The 23,092-nt window shown below is 41.3% G+C and overlaps 1 protein-coding gene and 1 pseudogene across 2 annotated transcripts in view; both read right to left on the reverse strand.

Moving 5' to 3' along the window:
• Positions 1 to 23,092, reverse strand: part of LOC113592401 (zinc finger protein 154-like) — a 224,576-nt gene that overhangs the window by 195,654 nt on the left and 5,830 nt on the right. Inside the window, exon 3 of one of the 2 annotated variants that reach the window (XM_053211215.1) lies at positions 14,826 to 22,476. The exons of the other annotated variant lie outside the window; for it this stretch is intronic. Coding sequence (XP_053067190.1) covers positions 19,316 to 22,476 — 3,161 coding nt within the window. The 3' untranslated portion in view covers positions 14,826 to 19,315. Of the gene's footprint in view, positions 1 to 14,825; positions 22,477 to 23,092 lie in introns of those variants that run through there. 2 annotated transcript variants of the gene reach the window in all.
• On the reverse strand, positions 502 to 3,504 carry LOC128313319 (vomeronasal type-1 receptor 1-like; annotated as a pseudogene).

Raw genomic sequence — 23,092 nt, forward strand, 5'->3', positions numbered from 1 at the left:
ATATTCCCATGACTTTTCTCTCCATTTGAAAGGACCTTCACCTTATATGCTTAGAAAATGCAAATAAATCTTTTAGTCATTAGTTTAAAGTTCAGATTAGCAGTGAGTTTTGTAAGGGTAAATATAAATCTAAAAAAGAAAAAAAAAAACCTGAGGTAAGAAGAGAAAGAGACTCCATCTATCCATCACTTTTCTTAGAGTATTTGCTTTAGAAAACTTATAATTGTGAATTCTTCCTTTGCTCTTTGAAATGTATGTAAATATTTATAAATGTTTGGGGCGCCTGGGTGGCGCAGTCGGTTAAGCGTCCGACTTCAGCCAGGTCACGATCTCGCGGTCTGTGAGTTCGAGCCCCGCGTCGGGCTCTGGGCTGATGGCTCAGAGCCTGGAGCCTGTTTCCGATTCTGTGTCTCCCTCTCTCTCTGCCCCTCGCCCGTTCATGCTCTGTCTCTCTCTGTCCCAAAAATAAATAAACGTTGAAAAAAAAATTAAAAAAAATATTTATAAATGTTAGATAAGCCCCATGCCAGTTTTAAAACCCAGGATTTTTTTTTCTTGAAGATCTGAAGGGCATCTCTTTGAAATGATACGGAGAAAACTAAGATACCATCTCCTAGATTCCAAGGGAAGATAGGAGCCTAACTTCTGCAGGAGCCAGGGTCCAAGTTACAAAATTCCTTCCTGCCATAAAGATACAAGAAATTTATTTTTCCTTAGGATAAGGCAATCAGCAAAAACCAACAGCCATTCTAATTGTGAAGTGAGTTTAAGATGGATTTTGTGCAACAAATGGTGCTATGCAGTCATCTTACTTGACGTCTAGTTATTAAGAACATGGATGTCTTAGGTTGTATTTCTTTGACCTATAAAAGGCAGAGAGTTCTTATTGATTTTATTGTCTTTTTAGTGGGTAGTCCCTGATGCACATTACATCCTGTTCAAGAATAAGACTGTTGTCTGCTAGTGTGGAGAAGTTTTCTGGGTCAGCAGCAGATTTTGTTGATAATTATATTTCCCCAACAGTTTCCATCTCAGAACTCCAAAACACTGAAAATTCCATCCACAGCATTATCATGAAACCCTCAAATTTCAGTAGTGAGTGATACTACCATTTGAGAAAGTCACCTTTGAGTATTTTTACATTTTTATCGTAGTAAAATAGACATAAAATTGACCATCTTAACCATTTTATTTTTTTACTTTTTTTTTTTAAGAAAAAGAGGGAGAGTGCATGAGCAAGGGAGAGAGACAGAGAGAGAATCTTAGCAGCCTCCCAGCTGAGCGTGGGGCTCAATCCCACAACTCTGGGATCATGCCCTGAACCAAAATCAAGACTCAGATGCCCAACTGACTGAGCCACCCATGTGCCACTTAACCATTTTATATATTAAATTTTTTAAAACATTTATTTATTTTTGAGAGACAGAGAGAGATGGAGCACAAATGGGGGAGGGGCAGAGAGAGAGGGAGACACAGAATCTGAAAAAGGCTCCAGGCTTGAGGCTGTCAGCACAGAGCCTGATGCAGGGCTCGAACCCACAAACCATGACATCATGACCTGAGCCAAAATTGGACTGAGCCACCCAGGCACCCTGTTATATTTTTAAAATAATCTCTACACCCAAAGTGGTACTCAAACTCAAGAACCTGAGATCAAGAGTCACATGCTCTACTGACGGAGCCAGCCAGGTGCCCTTAGCTATCTTAGCCACTTTAAGTGTACAATTCAGTCGAATTAAGTACATTCACATTGTTGTGCAACCACCAGCAGCATTAAGTCCACATCATCACATTGTCCACGTTCGTTACATCATCCCAAATGGAAACTCCATACTGAAGAAACAAAAGTCTCCATTCCCTACTTCCCCCAGCCCCTGGTAATGAATACTCTACTTTCTGTCTGACTTTGGCTATTCTAAATACCTCATATAAATGGAATCATTCAGTATTTGTCTTTTGCTGTCTTGTTTATTTCACTAAGCATACTTTCAAGATTTATCCATGTTGTAGCATGTTTCAGAATCTAATTCATTTTTGAGGCTGAATGATATCGTATTGTATGTATATACCATATTGTATCTATTCATCATCCATCCATGGACATTTGAGTTGTTTCCACCTTTTCACCATCATGAATAATGTTCCTATGAACACTGATGTACAAATATCTGTTGCAGTCCTTGCTTTCAATTCTTTTGGGTATAGTGGAATTGTTAAATAATATGGTAATGCTACATTTTTAAGGAGGTAATGCTATTTTTTTTAAGGAATTGCCATACATTTGAGTTATTATTTATACCATGTTCATTTCTTGGAAGCCCATTAAACAATGTAAAATCAAAATTTTTATTCAACACAATCTTAGAGTTTTTGCATAGAAGCCCACAAATGTTGCATAAAATAATCAAATTAATGGTGGGATGTTCTGGAAGAAACTTATGGCCCAGAGACCATCCTTAGAGCATTTGTTTTCCTTGTCCAGCCAACAAAGCAAAACTTTGAGATTCGGATATCACTGAAAATGAACACAAAGGGGCTGAAAGTTGGGAAGCCTAAAGACACCAATCTTTAGTGCAGAGGCGTTCTTCAGTCAGTGGCTTGGGTTCACAGTCTGGGTTATCCAGAATGGTAAAATAGAAGATAGAGACAAACATGTTCACCAGGATCAAGATGGTGCATGTCGCTCTGGTTTCGGGGGAAGGACTGGGGGGAAAGGCTGTTGCTGTGAATGTGTTGGACTCTGATTGTGCCTGAACAGAACAAGGACCATGGAGCAGTTAGTCCACATCATGAGGCTGAAACACACAATATCAGTGAAGGTGTGAACAACTGCAGTTACAGAGAATACCAATCTCTCAGGAATGGGTGGAGGAACAGTATCTATAAATGTTTTCCACACCCATGTTTTTGCTATTCTTTGGGCCAGTTACATTCATAATAATCAGCATATTTAACAAAAGGTGCAGAATCCGGTAGATGAAAGAGCAGAAGCCAATGCACATTGTGGATCTAATTCTGAATGCATCTACCCAGAGAAACTGGGGCAAAGCTTAATGCACTGGAAACAACCGAGGAGGCAGGTGGTGCTGAGGGAAGCCCCTCTGGCCACTCTGTATAAATAGAAGTCCAATTTACATCCAGCATCATCCAGGAAAGATTTTAATACAAAAGCTGTCAGTGTCTGAGGGACCCCTTTAGAGAAAAGAACCAAGATGTTAGCTAAGACCAGTTGGTTAAGAATCAAGTCTATGGGTCTCAAGACCTGTGCACTGAGCAACATAACATTATAAAGACAAAGAAGTGAAGAATTTCCAAGGATCCCAGCAACAATCTGAGTTAGGAAGGTAAGACCCCAGTTTAAGTTAATAGAAATCAATCCATCCATTCAGAAGAGATGTTACAGTTTAATTTCATTTGAATCAGAGGAATATGGAGACTGAAAGAAAATTTGGTTACTCTCATTACATCAAGAAAGTGTCTTTCCTCAAAAACAAACAAAGAAACAAAAAACCCCCACCATTATTCCAAGAGAATATGAACATGATGGATGACTTCTAGTTTCTGGTTAAATTCATAAGGAAATTGGAAGTCACCACTACAACCTCACCACAAATAAAAAGCTGAACAGGCTGAAAAACTAATAACTCTTTTTGGATCCATAAGGGGAGGGGCGCAGGGTAAACTGGTGCCCTAGATCAGAGAGACAGACAGGTGAATATAGAAAGTCACCCCTTGCTGCAGCAGAGACACTCATGAGCAGAAACCACCACAAGAACCAGTGTCTGGGTAGAAAAACCCACACCGTAACTGATGAATTGCTGGATGCATAGTGTGGACAATTCCAAGCTGAAAACTCCAGGGGACCCAGTCACAGCAGGACCCCATAAAACTGTGAAATTGTCTCCAGGAACATGGCCAGATGCACACAGTAAATACTGAAACAACAACAACAACACTCAACAAACAAAAAACCATCAATCTCAAGATTCCTGCAGCAGGAGGGGAAAAAGAACCCTTCTGAAATAAGCCAGAACAGTTCATTCTTCTCAACAAGGCCTGCACTCAGGAGAAACTACTTAACCTGAACCTGACTTGCTGGGTTTTATCAGAGCCTAACTAACCCCAGGGAAGGCAAATACCCAACTCCAGCCCATTCTAGCCATTTATCCCTCCCATCTAAGGGAGGAGAAAAATATAGAAACACTTGTGAAGTAAATAGTCCAGAAGCACAGGTTCACTAGAACACTGAGACCTAATCTTAGAATTCCCCTCCTCCACACCTTACTACCACACAATGAAAAGACTAAATATAGTAGTTCCTTTTACCCATACATCATGCCTGGCTATCAAGAAAAAAATTACAAGGTACAAAAGGCAAAAAACCCACAATTTGAAGAGACAGAGCAGGCATCAGATCCAGACATAGAAAGGATGCTGGAATTATCAGACCCAGAATAAAAAGCAACTATGATTAATATGCTAAAGGCTCTCATGCATAAAGTAGACAGCATGCAAGGACACATGAGCAATGTAAGCAGAGAGATGGAAGCCCTAGGGAAGAACCAAAAATAAATGCGGGAGATCAAAAATATTGTAACATAAATGAAGAATGCCTTTGATGGACTTATTAGTAGACTGGACACAGCTGAGGAAAGATTCTTTGGACTTAAAAATATATTGATAGTGGGGCACCTGGGTGGATCAGTTGTTGAGTGTCTGACTTTGGCTCAGGTCATGATCTCAAGGTTCCTGAGTTTAAGTCCCACATCGGGTTCACTGCTGTCAGTGCAGAGCCCGCTTCAGATCCTCTGTCCCCCTCTCTCTGCCCCTCCCCTGTTTGTGCTCTCTCTCAAATATAAATAAATAAATAAATAAATAAATAAATAAATAAATAAAACATTACAGAAAGATATCAACAGAAACTTCAGAAACTAAAATGCAAGGAGAACAACGATTGAAAAAAAGGGAAAGAATATCCAAGGACTGAGGGGCAGCCACAAAAAGTGTAACATATACACAATGGAAAGACCAGACGGACAAAGGAGAGAGGAATAGAAGAAATTTTTGAAACAATAATGACTAAGAATTTCCCCCGAATTAATGTCAGACAGCAAACCACAGATCCAGGGAGCTCAGAGAACACCAAACAGGACAAAAACAAAACAAAACAAAACAAAACAAAACAAACCACCACTACCACCACCCACAATAAAAGAAATACTAGTAGGCATATAATTTTCAAATTATGTAAAACCAAAGATAAGTAAAAACAAACCATGAATAATGCTGGAGTGAAAAACACCTCACCAATAGCACAGCAACAAATAAGAATTACAACTTTTCTTCAGAAACCATGTAATCAAGAGAGGAGTGAAACATTGAAAATGTTGAGAGAAAACCCTCACCAAACTATAATTTTGTACCCTGTGAAATTATCCTTCAAAAGTGAAAGAGAAATAAAGACTTTCTCAGACAAACAAAAATTGAGGGAATTTCTTGCGATTAGACCTACCTTGCCAAGAAATGTCACAAGACATTCTTTAAAGAAAAGGAAAGCAAGTTCAGAAACTCAGATTGACAAAGAAATGAAGAGCATCAAAGGAATGAGTGAAAGTAAAATTAAAACTCTTATTTTCTTTAAAAAAATTTTTTTAATGTGTATTTATTTCTGAGACAGAGAGAGACAGAGCATGAGTGGGGGAGGGACAGAGAGAGGGAGACACAGAATCCGAAGCAGGCTCCAGGCTCTGAGCTGTGAGCACAGAGCCCCATGCAGGACTCAAACTCATGGACCGTGAGATCATGACCTGAGCTGAAGTTAGTCGCTCAACTGACTGAGCCACCCAGGCGCCCCAAAACTCTTATTTTTCTTATTCAATCGATCTAACAAAATAACAACAATGTCACAAAAGTAGACAGGAATATAGAATATTTTCTTTCTTCCTTTTTTTAATGTTTATTTATGAGAGAGAAAGAGAGAGAGAGAGAGAGAGAGAGAGAGAGACAGGGCACGAGCAGGGGAGGGGCAGAGAGAGAGAGGGAGACACAGAATCTGAAGCAGACTCTAGGCTCTGAGCTGTCAACACAGAGCCCGACGTGGGGCTTGAACTGACAAACTGTGGGATCATGACCTGAGCTGAAGTTGGACACTTAACCAATTGAGCCACCCAGGTGCCCCAGAATATTTTCTTTTTCTAATGCATTTTTTAAATGTTTATTTTTGAGAGAGTGTGTGTGCGCATTCGTGTGCACAACAGGGAGAGGGACAGAGAGAGAGAGAGAAAGAGAGAGACAGGATCCAAAGCCGGTTCTGCACTGACAGCAGAGAGCCCAATGTGGGGCTTGAACCCACAAACTGTGAGATCATGACCTGAGCCAAAGTTGGATGCTCAACCAACTGAGCCACCCAGGTGCCCCAGAAGTATAGAATATTTTCATGTTATGCAAAAAGAAGTAGACAGAAGTAGACATGAACACCTGTGAATGAGTCTACTGAATGTCAAATTAGATAGAATAATTATCTGTAAAAGGAATTACAGGGCAGAGAGTCACATCAGAAGCCAACTTAGAATAAGGTGAATTCCACATGATAAATGACCTCTTTCTGAATAATGATTTGATACTTCACGGTATTGAAGAATTAATATGTTTATGGATGGAAAGATATTGTAAATAAGAGGAAAGGGGTTTTTGTCTTTTTAAAAAAATTTAAAAAAATTTTTTTAACGTTTATTTATTTTTGAGACAGAGAGAGACAGAGCATGAACGGGGGAGGGGCAGAGAGAGAGGGAGACACAGAATCGGAAGCAGGCTCCAGGCTCTGAGCCATCAGCCCAAAGCCCGACACGGGGCTCGAACTCACGGGCTGCAAGATTGTGACCTGAGCTGAAGTCAGACACTTAACCGACTGAGCCACCCTGGCGCCCCTAAAAATTTTTTTAATAAGGAGCCTCCACGCCCAATGTGGGGCTTGAACTCATGTCATGACCCCAAGATCAAGAGTCAGATGCTCTGCTGACTGAGCCAGCCAAGTACTCCAAGTGTCTTTGTCTTTCAAAGTGATGTATTTATAGATGCAATTATATGGCTTCTAGGATTTGCTTTTAAGTAGTTCCTGGAGAATATGGGTGCAATTATACATGAAATGAATTTAGCCATGGATTGATCCTGGAATAGATGTGTAATAGATTCACGTGGTTTATTATACTGCCTCCTCATCTTTTGTAGATGTCTGCAAATTCATATATCAATGTTTTAAAATTCTTATTTGAATAACAAATATTAGAATTTGTTTTCTATTTGGGACATTTATTTTTTTCTCCTGGACACTGTAATTTTTTCACTTTGTATCAACTGGCCTGCAATTTTCAGAGAGTATTATGTTGAAGTCTCTTTATCTTACTCTATTTCTATTATTTTTCTGAATTTAAAAACTCTAATGCCTTTACTGTTCAAAGTCACATCAAAGGAAAGAGGCCAGCTATGTGGACAGAAGTGGAAAATGGAGAATATGATGCCCAAGGGAATAGGTTGCCATGTCCCAGTTCTAACTTTCTTTTGATGTTGTGTTCTGGTGTCATCAAATATCACCTGTTTTTAAAAATGCATCCTTGATTTTTATCAGAAAACAAAATTTCAATTAAAAGCCAAAACACTTGGGGCACCTGGGTGGCTCAGTCGGTTGAGCGTCCCACTTCTGCTCAGGTCATGATCTCACGGTCCATGAGTTCGAGCCCCGCGTCGGGCTCTGTGCTGACAGCTCAGAGCCTGGGGCCTGTTTCAGATTCTGTGTCTCCCTCTCTTTCTGACCCTCCCCCGTTCATGCTCTGTCTCTCTCTGTCTCAAAAATAAATAAATGTTAAAAAAAAAAAAAAAAAGCCAAAACACTTGGCTCAGTCAGTGGTGCATGTTACTCTTGATCTCGGGCTTCTGAGTTCAAGCCCCATGTTTTTTGTACAAATGACTTAAAAATAAAATCTTAGGGTCGCCTGGGTGGCCTAATCAGTTAAGTGTCCCGACTCTTGGTTTTGGCTCAGGTCATGATCTCACGGTTTCGTGAGCTCAAGCCCCACGGCAGGCTCTGCACTGGCAGCGTGAAGCCTGCTTGGGATTCTCTCTCTCTCACCCTCTCTCTCTTTCACCCTCCCCCACTTGCACTCTCTCTCTCTCTTTCTCTCAAAATAAATAAACTTTAAAAAAAATAAATAATAAAGTCTTTTTAAAAATCAAAGCACTCAAACAAATACGTACATTTTTTGGGTGAGACTTCCTGACCCCTACTTCTAGACCTCAGGAACGTATGGACCAGTGGTTTATTAATAGAGCACTGTCTCTTGTATGATTTTAATTTTTTCCATATTAAAGAGCATCCTTTATTATTATTAGAGCGGTTGTAACCAGCAACATATGAAAAAATTTCAGAAATATGATAAGGCTGAAATCCATATCTCTAGCAAATATAAGGCAAAAGTATAATGATACTGAATTTCTTGGCATCACAAGTTTACCTTTTAACTGGTGGAGATGATACAGTTGAATACTTGCTAAATAAATAGGCAATTAGTAAATGGAAAAAATGAATTATTATGAATATCTGTGAGTTTAGAAAATGTACAAGTGCTATGGTAAAATGAATAATTTGTAGGTGGTTCTGTGTAGATATAGATTGTATTTGAAAATATGATGGGAAAAAAGTGCTTTGATAAAATGTGTATAAAGGTACAAAACCAAAGAATTAAATACAGAATAAATATTTCAAGAAAATAACTTAAAATAAGATCTAAAGGAATGCACAAATAACTACCTTGCATGAAATGCCTCAGTATTTTAAATAATTTGATCAACTAAATATAAGTGTGTATAAACAACATAAGTGGTAACTAAGTGGAACACAATCACATATCCTGCACTGGAAAGGGGAGGAGGAAGAACAGGAGGAATAGAAGAAAACTCAGAGAACACTAAGCAAGATAAATGTCAAAAAAAAGTTACATGTAGGCATATTTCAATTTATTGAAACTTGGAAGATAAATAAGAAAACAATCCTGAAAGAAAAAAATACCTTACCTATGGAAGAACACAGATTAAGAATTACATTCATCTCCTCAGAAACCATGCAAGTGAGTAAGAGGGAGAACAATAAAATTTTGGTAAATATTTTCAAACAAGAAAATATTTGAATTCTGGGCCAGCTGTGGCTATGGATCTGGGTGCGTTCAAGAATGGTAGTCACTCATGGAAAAGCAAAACCTTTCTCCCTTATTTTATCAAAGTATTTTCTATGGAGGAACAGTTAGGGATTAAATTGGGCACATTTACTTCCTGGCACAGTGACAGGAAAATACCCACTCCACAGGTGTTCTGGCTTGGAACAGGTAAAGTTTTCACTACTTGATGACTGAGTGGGGTGACAAATTCCGAAACCTCAACGGATCTGGTGCAGATGCAGAGGTCTGAGGACTATCAAAGCATTTTTAAATCTTTAAATGTCAGAGTGGCATTAAGACATTAACACATTTTCATGGTGCCTGGGTGGCTCAGGTCATGGTCTTACAGTTCATGGGTTCAAGCCCCACATCTTTGTGCTGACAGCTCAGAGCCTGGAGCCTGCTTCAGATTCTGTGTCTCCCTCTCTCTCTGCCCCTCCCCCGCTCACTCTCCCTCTCTCTCAAAAGAAAAAAAATTAAAAATTGTTTTAAAAAGACATTAACACATTTTATTTTATTTTTAACGTTTGTTTATTTTTGGGACAGAGAGAGACAGAGCATGAACGGGGGAGGGGCAGAGAGAGAGGGAGACACAGAATCAGAAGCAGGCTCCAGGCTCCGAGCCATCAGCCCAGAGCCTGACGCGGGGCTCGAACTCACGGACTGTGAGATCGTGACCTGAGCTGAAGTCGGATGCCCAATCGACTGAGCCACCCAGGCGCCCCGACATTAACACATTTTAATCTCTGATTAATCCTGCTGATTAAACCTGGCAATCTCTCTGAGAGAGAGAAAGAGAGCGATTGATTTGTATTTCACTAAATGGGAGATATAGTCTACCTTCTTGACACTGATCCCAGAAATTTTCTGTAGCAATGAAATACTGGTTCAGTAAAGTGCATCCTGCTCTCCAGAACCCATAATAAAGGATATGGAGGATCGCACTGGTCACAGAAAGTTTTCACAGACATACTGTCACAGCCACTCAGAGCACAATATACACAGATGTGTAAAAGGATGTCACAGGTGCCATTAGACACCAGGTGTCTAAGCAGAAGCCAAGAGCTAAACACACTCATACCAACCATGTAAGTAGGGGAGTGAGGGCTGTGAGGGTGTACGTGTTCACTCAGGGAGAGGATTGCAGATGGGGCTGTGACAAAGAAGATGGACAAGAAATGTCAGGCAACTTTGAGCTAGGAAGGCTGGGGTGGCTCTGTGCCTCAGGAACCCTCAGAAAATATCACCACTTCATATATTTTTCTTGGTTCAGTTTCAACCACGGGGGGAGGGGAAGAAGAAAAGATGATATGTCCATATTTCTTATGAGTTTTCTAAAGAAATATTCTACTTTTCTAAGTATCTATCTAGAAAGAAGGTCCACTTACCAAATACCTTTTCTTGCTGAGACAGTAGCTACCATGACCACAGTCTGAGCGCAAGTGCAAAGGGAGCATCTTATCCCCACAATAAAGGCTGGGGACAATATGATCTCCTCTCTTGCTGGCAAGTGATTATCATTTCACTTGTAAGCTTAGTGACAGTGTCTGTCTGGGTAGTGGCAGTTTTCTCAGAAAGACAACTGTGAAATGTGAAAATTACTAAAAGCTAGTAGGAGCAATTTGCAATGATTAGCCAATTATATGGTGAGAGAGAGAGAGAGAGAGAGAGAGGCCAGAGAAAACACATCTCAGAAGCCTGGAAAAGACCAGGTACAAGGGACAGGTGAGAGAAGGACACTGGGGTCTAGAAAGTGAGAGAAGGAAGCTGAGAACAAGGCTGGGCTTTGTTTCTTGCCAACCTGAGGCATTTTGCTTTCCAATTGTGATTATTTTTCAATTCTTATAACTTTGCACCATGGAAGCCTGAAAGGGAGAAGAAAAGAATTGATTAGGAACAAATTGCCTGAATGTCAGAAATGAACTGGAAAAAGTGGATAGACTTTTACTCACTGCTTCAATAGGCACAGGTGAAGCATCACATGTCATTATTATTAATTTTTTTGATGTATAAGAGGTACCAGGAAAAAAAAAAAACTTGTGAAGAATCTGTCTCTATCGAGCCAGCATTACAGTTAAGAAAGATGGACAATAACAAAATATTGAATCTAAGATGACAGTTCCTTGCATGAAAAAAAAGACGGTTTGAGGGATGATCAGGGAACGAAGGAAGATGCAATATAAACTGGGTAGTAATGGAGAACCTCATTGACAAGATCATTACAGGCAGTATTTGAAAAAAGATGAACGACTAAGCTATGCAGATATGTTGTATATATTATCTAAACACAGGAAGCCACCAGTGTCCTGTCCCAGGCAAAGCCAAGTGCCAGTGCACACGGAACTAGATGTGGGGCAGAGTTTAAGGAGGCGGTCAGAGAAAAACATGGAAGAACTGTAAGGCTGTCTAGGTTTCTGTAAGAATTTCGAATTTTCTCTAAATAAAATGGGAGCCATTACAGGGTTTGACCAAAACACAGACACTATCTGCTTTGTACACTGAAAGGTTCATGTTGACTGGTGGGTGGAGACTACACTGAAAATAAAGTTAGGAAGAGGAAGAACAGTTACACACCCAATGAGGAAACCCAAGTAAAAGATGCTGGCTCTGTCCAGGCTAGTTGCAGAGAAAACAATGGAAAGTGTTCACATTGTTGACAAATTCTGAGACAGAGCAAGTAGGATATCCAGTAGGAATGGATACAGGGAGTGAAAATAAAATGAATCAAAGATGGTCCCTAGATTTGTGGGCTCTGCAACTGGGAAGATGAAGCTGGCATCATCTGAGGTCAGGAAGGCTGGCCAGAGCAGGTCACATTTCTGTGAAAAATCACACAACATAGTGAAAAATACTACCCAATTTGGATACATGTTTTACTCCTGATTTAAACCATAGGAATTGTATAGTGTCCCATTTAAATGTAATATTGTATTATGAACATCTTATCTTATAATTCAAAGTATTATCAATATGTGATTCTATTATTTTGTAAATGGTAAGGCATTGTGTTAAGCTTCTGTCTGCAGCGTCTGCCCTCATTAACCCTCTCCCTGAACAGAAACTTTCAGCCTCATTAATCTACTTGCCTTCCTGGAATATCCTATACATTTGTACTTCTGTGCATCTTCCTAACTGCTTTTCTTTTCTCATGAACACTTAGTGAACAAATGACAGGTGTGAAGCTCTATGGATGCAGCATGGGTGGAACAGACACAGAGCCTTTGCTCAAATGGACCTTGGCTGCTAGAGGAAGAGGCAAGTATCACAAAACTGATGCCTGCCCTCGATTCTTCACTGAGGCATCTCACCTATCCTTCAAGGCTACCACTAAGGACCCTTTCCTAATACCCAACAGCTTCACTAACCCTCGTTTGTCCTCGATGTTCTCATAACATTCCAATCTTCATCATTTAGTGTGGCATCATAGAAGGTTTACTTTGGCTTTCCTACCTGCAGGGCTTTGGCTAATACATCAGTGTCCCCATTGTGACAGAACTCCCAGCATGAGCAGGGGAGGGGCAGAGAGAGAGAGAGACACAGAATCCGAAGCAGGCTCCAGGCTGTCAGCATAGAGCCCAATGCAGGGCTCGAACCCATGAACCATGAGATCATGACCTGAGCCAAAGTTGGACGCTTAACCGATTGAACCACCCAGGTGCCCCAAGTGTTCGTGGTATATTAAGGAAGACAGCAAATTCCTTGCTATTCCTCCCACTGAAAAGTGACTCTATTTCAACTTACCTCAAAACTGGATGACTTGTTTGACTGAAAGAACTGGTGGATGCATTTTTTTTCATCTCTGAGAACAAGACACAAAGAGTTTGCAGCTTCTCTGTGAGCTTCTAGATACACCTGGACTTCCGTGTAAGAAGTTTGACCATGTGTATGTGAATGCTCTAGTTCAAAGTTCCTGCTGAGCCCACCTTTCCAGCCATCTATTAAGGCAGCACAGGAACGTGGGTGAATCATCCCAGGCTCCCTAAACCAACCCACCCACTACCTGAATGTCTGTAAGTATAATTTCTGTTGATACAGTGAAGAGAATTACCCAACTGAAACTTGTTCAGTTTTCTGACCCCCAAAACTGAATTTTTTTGTTTATTTATTTTGAGAGAGAATGTGTATGCGAGCAGAGGAGGGGCAGAGAGAGAATCCTAAGCAGGCTCTGTGAAGTCAGCACTAAACCCTGTATGGAGCTCGATCTCATGAACCCTGAGACCCTGAACCAAAATCAAGAATTGGATTTCTAACCAACTGAGCCACCCAGGTGTCCCCATTATTTGCTATTTTAAATCACTTAAGTTTGGGGTCATGTTTTTACACAACAAAAGACACCTGCAAAAGTATTTCATTCTTTTCACCCACGTAATTATTAGCTTCCTCCAAGGACAAGTAGAAGCCTCACCCTCTATTTATAAGTTCTTTCACATACTCATTCTTCCCTCTTGGGATCTGTCATGGTCCAAAGAACTCACAAAAAATGAAGAACTTATCTAAAAGGTGAGGTTCTCTCCTTAATAAATCAAGAAGAAAGAAAAATTCTAACTTGGATAAATGAAGATGTTTGGACTCTCCTCTTTTCAGTGCCCCCTTAGACCTCAACATCTTTGAATATATTCAAGATTCTCTCTCTCTCTCTCTTTCTCTCTCTCTCTCTCTCTCTGAGTGATTGGAGACCAGCCCTGGGGCCAGGTAAAAGAATCCTAGGGGATGACTGTCCTTTCCTCCCCACCCTGGCAGGTGGAGCTTATCCTCAAGACAAAAACTACTGGACAAGTCAACCAGCAGTTCAGATATCATGGTCACCTGGAGGTGAATGTGAAGAGCTGCCCTGTGGTCTCTGACCCAGAACCTGTCTTTTGAGGATGTGCCCATGTTCATTCAAGGAAGTCGGATGGAGCCTTCTTAAAAAAATTTTTGTTAATGTTTATTTATTTTTGAGGGGGGGGGGAGAGGAGACACAGAATCTGAAGTAGGTTCCAGGCTCCGAGCTGTCAGCACAGAGCCCAAGGCAGGGCTCAAACTCAAACTGTGAGCTCATGACCTGAGCCGAAGTCAGATGCTTAACCAACTGAGCCACCCAGGCGCCTCAGAGCCTTTATGTGGAAGACAGGGGTGTAAAAGAAACCCTGCTTGTGTGTCAGGCGACCTGCATTCTGGCCTCAGGTCTGACATAATTTTTATTACGTTGGGGGAAGATCCTTTCCCCATTCTCCCAGAGAAAGGTATACCTCTGTGTCCCATTTTGTACAAGATGGCTAGGCTGTTGATCCTAGTGACCATTTAAACAAGCTAGTGTTTTCACACTTCATTGAAGCACAATTTAAACTGTTAAAAGTGTACCCATTTAAAATATACAATTGGGGTGCCTGGGTGGCTCAGACAGTTAAGTGCCTGACTCTTGATTTCAGCTCAGGTCATGATCTCACTGTTCATGAGTTCAAGCCCTATCTCAGGTTCTACACTGACAGCACATCACCTGCTTGGGATTCTCTCTCTCTCCCTTTCTCTCAAAATAATAAACTGAAAACAGTAATAAAATATACACTTCATTGAGTTTTGACAAATGTTTGTACCTGTTTCGTCACCACTATATATTTGGTATCAAATCGAAAAAAAAAAAAAAACCCAAAACATTACCAAGACCAATTTCAAGATTACCCCTATGTTTTTTCTAGATTTATTGTTTCAGGTCTTACATTCAAATCTTTCATCCATTTAGAACTTATTTTCATTTGTGGTATAAGACTGGTGTCCAGATTCATTCTTTTGCATGTGATTGCCCAGTTTTGCCAACATAATTTATTGGTGACTATCCTTTCTGAATTATATATTCTTGGCTTTGTCTTTATAAACAGACAAACCCATACATGCATGGGTTTATTTCTGGGCTCCCTATTCTGTTCCATTGATATTTGTGTGTTTCTATGTCAATAATGAGTTATGAAGGCTTGCTTAATTTCAAACTCTTATATTCCTGGAGTATGGTTTCATATTTATAAAATTCTACACATTGTGTGTTTATCAGGTTAATTTCATACAATATTCTGTGATGAGGCTGTATCCTTCCAATACCTCCCCATTCTCAGAACTTCACAATCAGATAAAGGGTGTTTCGTTAAAGCACAATGACTTAAATGCTTTCTAACTAGCTAAACAGGTCACCAACTGACTTTTGCACTCTATAATCCTAAGGTCATTTCTGACCCAGTGATACCTGCATAATTTTATGATAAAACATCAACATAAAGTTATACCTTTGCCTGATGACAGTTAGTGGGTACTGTTAAGCAATGAAGCCACAGTAAATAAAGCAGTTTACTTACCAACACTGATCCTACCATGTCACACAGAGGGAGAAGCTTCATAAAGTGAGCCCTCACTAACTTGCTTTATGTCTTTCTCAATCATTCATTTCTCTGCATGTCTGTTCCTCTATCCATTTTCTATTGTTCCTGTAATAGATTACTACAAACTCAGAGGTTAAAACACTGCATACGTATTATCGCACAGTTTCTGTAGACAATATATAGTAGGATCTTGCTTTGGGGCCCATTGTGAAAATCTTTTAATTAGTTTTCTACCATTCAAAGTGATTACTGATATAGTTAGATTAACATATACCATATTTGTTACTGATTTCTATTCATCACCCTTGTTCTTTGTCCCAATTTGTCTTCCACTCTTTTCCTGCTTTTTATGGTTTTAACTGAGTATTTTATGGTACTCCATCTTCTTTTGTCCCTTAGCATATCAGTTATACTTTTTGTTGCCCTCGAATTTGCAATAAACATTGACAACTAATCCAAATCTACTTCTTTTTAATGCTGATTTTATTTTTGAGAGAGAGAGAGAGAGAGAGACAGTGTGCACACATGCTCAAGGAGAGGAGGGCCAGAGAGAGACAGAGGATGTAAAGCAGGCTCTGCACTAACTATGGGACTCAATCCCATGAAACGTGAGATTGTGATCTAAGCCTAAGTCAGACGCTTAACTGACTGAACCAACCAGGAGCCCTTCCAAATCTACTTTCAAATACTACACCACCTCAAGGATACTATACCTTATCATAACAAAATAATCTCAATCCCTCATTCCAGTCCCTTTTATCATTGACATCATTCATTCTATGAATATCAAAGCCTAATATCTGCACACACACATTAAGATAATCATAAATAACAGAATATATTGTTGATGTAACAACTGTTTGGCTCAGTTGGCAGAGCATGCAACTCTTAATTTCAGGGCCATGAGTTTAAGCCCCTTGTCGGGTGTGGAGCATACTTAAAAATTGTTAAATAATAATATTAAAAAAGAAAAATATATTAAAAAATTTTTTTAATATTTATTTTGACAGAGAGACAGAGACCGAGCAGGGGAGGGACAGAGAGAGAGGGAGACACAGAATCCAAAGCAGACTCCAGGTTCTGAGCTGTCAGCACACAGCCCAACGTGGGGCTCAAACTCACAAACTGTGAGATCATGACCTGAGCCCAAGTCAGACGCTTAACTGACTGATCCACCCAGGTGCCCCAGAAAAAAATACTTTTTTTACGTTGTTATTCTTCCTACAATACTCTTTCTTTCTTTATGTAGATCTAAGTTTCTGACCCATATCACATTCCTTGTCTCTAAAGTTCTTTTCACAATTCTTGCAAGCAAGATCCTATGGTCACCCCCCTTCCCCAAATTCATGTGAAAAAATCCTAACCCCTAAATATAACACTTTTGGGAGGTGTTTAGGTTATAAGGTTAGAGCCCTCATGAATGGGCTTACTGCCTTTATAAAAGGAACTCCACGAAGATCCCTTATTTCTGGCGTGCCTGGATGGCTCAATTAGTTAAGCATCCAACTCTTGATCTCAGGATCATGAGTTAAAGCCCCATATTTGGCTCCATCCTGGACCTGCGGCCTACTGAAAAAACAAATCCCTAATTTCTTTAATCATAGAAGAATGTAGCAAGAAAAGCCAACTAGGAACCAGGAGGAGGATCTTGACCAGAGAACTCACCCATGCTGGCGCCTTGACCTTGGACTTGCCAGCCTCCGGAACTGTGAGAAATGAATGTTTATCTTTCTATAAATTACCCAGTCTGTAGTACTTTGCCATATCACCCAAAATGGAATAAGATGGCAGGTTTGCTGGCAAAACGTTCCCTAGTTTTTCTTTCAGAAATGCTGTTTGCCCTGCACTGTCGAAGGATAATTTTGCCAGGTAGACAACTATAGCCTGATGAGTTTTTCTCTCAACACTAAATATTTCATTCCTCTCCTGTCTTGCTTGCATGATTTCTGAGAAAATGGATGTAAGTCTTTGTTCTTCTGGAGCTAAGGTATTTTCTTCCCTCAGGCTTCTTTAAAAACTTTATGATTTCAAGTAAGTTGAAAATAAAACACCTACATGTGGGTCTTTTTTTCTTCTTCTTGCATTTATCCTGTTTAGTGTACTCTAAGCTTTCTGAATATGTGGTTTGTTGCCTGATACTAATTTGTCCTTAACAATTTATTTCAAAAAATATAATCACTATAGAGATTGAGTCCCTCACTGGCACCACAGACTTGTACATGCCATTGCACAGCATGTACGTATGAGTTGGGTCAAGGACCTCTGGGCCACATAGACTGTGCGGTGTCCCTCAGGGAACTACTGGGAAAAGAGTGGCTAGAGCAATAGGCAGGTCACTGTCTTAGGGACCCACAGTGGGAAATCCATGTCCAGGGTGAAAAAGGGAGACTCAGCCCATAGAGTCTTACCTAAATAGCATTGCTGGGTGTGCCACCCCCTTCAGGTGTCTCACCTACTCCTTGCATGTCAACCCGGCCCTCCAACCTGGCACAGTGGTCCCCTGGCATGCCCCACACTGCTGTCCACAAGGCTCAGCCACTTCCTCAAAATCATATCTGAGATGTTACCACACTCACACCAGGGTCTGCAAAGGAAAAGACTTCACCATGTTGCTGCACAGAACGCTACCTCTTGCCTCTTCCTTCTGGACGAGGCCTTGCCCCACATGACCAGTTGGGCATCACAAGATGGTAACGTCCCTAAGATGAGTCTTTCTCTGCAAGATACCACCAAGAACTCAGATCAGGTGCTGTGGATAAACAATGTGTCACATCCACATTCTAACTGAGAAGGGAATGAGAAGTTCCAACAATCCATAATTCCTATCGCCAATGACAAACCACAGAGACCATCTTGCCATAGCATATTGGGGTGGTGACTGATATATATTGTGGGAACCTGCCAGGTGGCATTGGTGAAATGACTTCTGCTACAGAAACTGGCAGTGACTTCAATCTAGCAATGACTCTGGACACATCAGAAGCACAACACAGCTCCTCAAGTTTTCCCAAATAGCTGGAACTTAGGGTAAGTCACTCCACTGCGGACATTCAAGTGAACAAGGTTTGTTCCAGCTAAGTGGCTGCTTCACAAAGGCACTCCTCCACTGTGATTACACTACTCAAGGAAATACCACCTGCTCTGCTACCTTAATGCCCTTTGGCAGTGTGAACTCTAAGTGTGCAATGAAGACAGAGGACTGGCAAAAGGAATTGTGTCATTCCCCTCACTCATGAGGCCTTACCCAGGGCAATTTCTGATTTTTATGAAACTGTATCCTTCGCCAAAAGATTGCCCACATTCTTCACATGTCTTACCTCAGGCTGCTCTAACAAAGTACCACAAACTAGGTGACTTGCAAACAACAGAAACTTCTTTCTGGAGGCTGGATAGCCAACCTAACATTCCCTATAGGGTCCGGTTCCATGTCTGGTGAGGAGCAACTTCCTGATTTATAGATGATCTTCTCAAAAGGGTCCTCACATGGTACACAGAGGAAGCAAGCTCTCTTAGAACTGGTATGAAGACAATAAACCCATTCATGAGGGCTCCATCCACACTCATGACCCATTCTGATTCAAATTACCTCCCAAAGACATCATCTGCTAATCCTGAATAGAGGATAGGAAGAGAAATACAACTTCTAGTGAACATAAACAATTCATAATTGATCACTCAGAAGGGCTTCATCTACTATACTTTCTGTTGTTGAGTGAGACTGGAGCTTTGGCTGAAAGACTGCCCACATTCACAGCACTCCTAAGGCCTTTCTCCAGTGTGAACTCTTTGGTGATAACTAAGAGCAGGATGACTGATAAAAGATTTCCCACATACAGTGCACTCATAAGGCCTTTCTCCTGTGTGAAGTCTCTGGTGTTGAATGAATGTTGCCTTCCACTTAAAAGATTTCCCACATTTATTACAATTGTAAGGTCTTTCACCCGAATGAACCTTTATGTGTACATTGAGGCTATTTCTTCGGAGAAAGGACTTGCCACATTCACTGCATTCATACGGTCTTTCTCCAGTATGAACTCTCTGGTGAGCATGTAGGACAGAACTAGCCGTAAAAGATTTCCCACATTCATTGCACTCATAAGGCCTTTCTCCAGTGTGAACTCTCTGGTGAGATCGGAGGGAATAACTACAAGCAAAAGATTTCCCACATTCACTACACTTATAAGGCCTTATTCCAAGGTGACTTTGATGATGATACTGAAGGGCATGGCTGCGACTAAAAGATTTCCCACATTTATTGCACAGATAAGGTTTTTCTCCTGTGTGAATTCTCTGGTGTTCAAGGAGTTTTGACTTGCAGGTGAAAGATTTCGCACATTCATTGCACTTATAAGGCATTTCACCAGAATGAACCTTTCTGTGTACTTTGAGACTATTTCTTTGGATAAAGGACTTGCCACATTCGCTGCATTCATAAGGCCTTTCTCCACTATGAACTCTCTGATGATAAAGGAGGACAGACCTAGTGGTAAAAGTTTTCCCACATTCACTGCACTCATAAGGTCTTTCTCCAGTGTGAACTCTCTTGTGATTACGGAGGATAGAGCTAGCAGTAAAAGTTTTCCCACATTCACTGCACTCATAAGGCCTTTCTCCAGTGTGAACTCTCTGGTGAGAACGAAGGACAGAACTAGTGGAAAAAGGTTTCCCACACTCACTGCACTCATAAGGTCTTTCTCCGGTGTGAACTCTCTGGTGTTCAATGAATGATGACTTACACTTGAAAGATTTCCCACAATCATTACACTTGTAAGGCTTTTCATCTGAGTGAACCTTTAGGTGTACATTGAGGTTATTTCTTCGGGAAAAAGACTTGCCACACTCACTGCACTCATAAGGCCTCTCCCCAGTGTGGACTCTGTGATGATAATGGAGGTCAGACCTAGAGAAAAAAGATTTCCCACATTCACTGCACTCATAAGGCCTTTCTCCTGTGTGAACTCTCTGGTGATAATGGAGGGCAGAAGTGTCAGCAAAAGATTTCCCACATTCAGTACACTCATAAGGCCTTTCTCCAGTGTGAAATCTCTGGTGATAACGAAGGCCTGAACTAGTGGTAAAAGATTTCCCACATTCACTGCACTCATAAGGCCTTTCTCCAGTGTGAACTCTCTGGTGTTGAATGCATGCTGACTTACACTTAAAAGATTTCCCACATTCATTACACTTGTAAGGCCTTTCATCTGAGTGGACCTTTGCATGTACATTGAGATTATTTCTTCGGAGAAAGGACTTGCCACATTCACTGCACTCATAAGGCCTTTCTCCAGTGTGAACTCTATGATGACAATGGAGGTCAGACTTAGAGAAAAAAGATTTCCCACATTCACTGCACTCATAAGGCCTTTCTCCTGTGTGAACTCTCTGGTGAGAACGGAGAGCAAAAGGAGTAGTAAAAGATTTCCCACATTCCCTACAGCCATAAGGCTTTTCCCCAGTGTGAACTCTCTGGTGATAACGAAGGGCAGAAGTATGAGTAAAAGATTTCCCACATTCACTGCACTCATAAGGCCTTTCTCCAGTGTGAACTCTCTGGTGAGAACGGAGGGCAGAAGGAGTAGTAAAAGATTTCCCACATTCACTGCACTCATAAGGCCTTTCTCCAGTGTGAACTCTCTGATGACAACGCAGGGCAGACGGAGTAGTAAAAGATTTCCCACATTCACTGCACTCATAAGGCTTCTCTCCAGTGTGAACTCTCTGATGATATCGGAGGGCAGAAGTATCAGTAAAAGATTTCCCACATTCTCTGCATTCATAAGGCCTTTCTCCAGTGTGAACTCTGTAATGGTAACGGAGGCCAGTTCTGGAGATAAAAGCCTTCCCACACTTACTGCACTCATAAGGCCTCTCTCCAGAGTGAACTATGTAATGGTAATGGAGGCCAGTCCTGGAGGTAAAAGACTTCCCACATTCACTGCACCCATAAGGTCTTTCCCCTGTGTGAGATCTCTGATGATAAGTGAGGGCAGATATAGAGGTAAAACATTTTGCACAGACACTACACTTATAGGGCCTTTCTGAGGTTTGAACAGAATGTATAATCGAAACTGAACTATGGCTAAAAGATGTTGAACATCCACTGCAAACATAATCATTTTCTCCACTATGCCCTCTCTGGGGATGAATGAGCACAGATTTGTGGCTTAAGGATTTCCCACATTTGTTGCACATGTATTGCCTAGACGCAGTGAGAGTCTTTCCATGTGCAGTGTGAGTTGACATCTGCCTTAGCAATTTTCCACATTTGTTAAGCTCATGATGTCTTTCCACAGTATGGAATCTCTGGTGTATGGCAAATAAAGATTTGTGCCTGAATGTTTTCCCACATTCACTGCACACAAAACATGGACTTCCAGGTTGGACACTCTGATCCCGAACATGTGTATGTTTGGAACAGAAGGCTTCCTTGCATTCTCCCCGAGTGTAATGACCTTTACTACTCTGCAAAGTTGCCTTGCACTGACTGATTGTGTTTGGCTTCTCTCCAGTTTCAGTGGCCTCTTGCTGCAGATGCCCTGAGCCAGGCACGAAATCCTTCTGAACCTCTGTACAGGTAAAGGGCTTTCCTGAATCATGGAGTCCATATCCTTTCATAAAAGAGGCCGTGTCCACACTACTTCTGAATGGTTTCTCTCCCGTGTGCTGCTCCGGCTGCTGCTGAAAGTTTACGCTGAAGTAAAATCGTTGTGCGCATGCCCCACACCTCAACAGTTTCTGGCTGCTTGGTTTTCCCTGGTGCTCAGCCAAGCGGAAAACGTCTCTCAAGACCGGACCGCACATCTCACAGGGGTGGGTCTTCCGGGAAGACAGAGCTGCCTTGGGCGTGCTGGCCTGTGACACACCTACAGAAACGCTCTGTTCAAGGGGTGCCTCCGCATCCTCTGCTCCACAGCAGCAACCTGAACGCAAAGAAACTCTCATGAAATACGTGGTGACTACAGTGAGGGGTAAGCCCGTCACACATATGCACCTGTCTCGTGTAGGCATGAGTTGAGTTGATGCTATTCCAGACACGGGAGTTGGAATTCAGGTGAAGGAGTGCCTGCTCTGCGTTACTGGGCCCCTAAGGTCAATGCACTGTGGACAGCTCATTGGAAGGACAGAAAACCAGGGTTTGATGGAAGGAAGAGAGCCAGGGTCTACAACTTGTTTCTCTGCCCACAGCATTGGCAAGGTTCTTTTCTGCTACTGACACCTGGCTGAGTAGGAGGCTGCTGAAAAATCCAATCAAAAGAAATCTGTGGCTGTTCAAGGTCACATTAAGGATACATGAACATTTCTGGCAAATGGGCGAAGGTGAATGTTGGACTACCCAGGAAGAGCAGTGAGAGAAATGGGTAAGATGTGGAGGCCTGAGAAACAGCAATTACCCCTGTGCTGGAAGTCACAGGACTACCAAAGGAGTAGAACCCACAAGTACACAAACTGTCAACAGTGAAGAAGGAAAGACAAGAACGAGGTATGGCCATTGGCATGGCACCAAACTCTAGTTGAACAAAGGTACCTAGTGTGATC

This window comes from Acinonyx jubatus, chromosome E2 (genome assembly GCF_027475565.1).
Source record: "Acinonyx jubatus isolate Ajub_Pintada_27869175 chromosome E2, VMU_Ajub_asm_v1.0, whole genome shotgun sequence".
Classification (NCBI taxonomy): Eukaryota; Metazoa; Chordata; class Mammalia; order Carnivora; family Felidae; genus Acinonyx; species Acinonyx jubatus.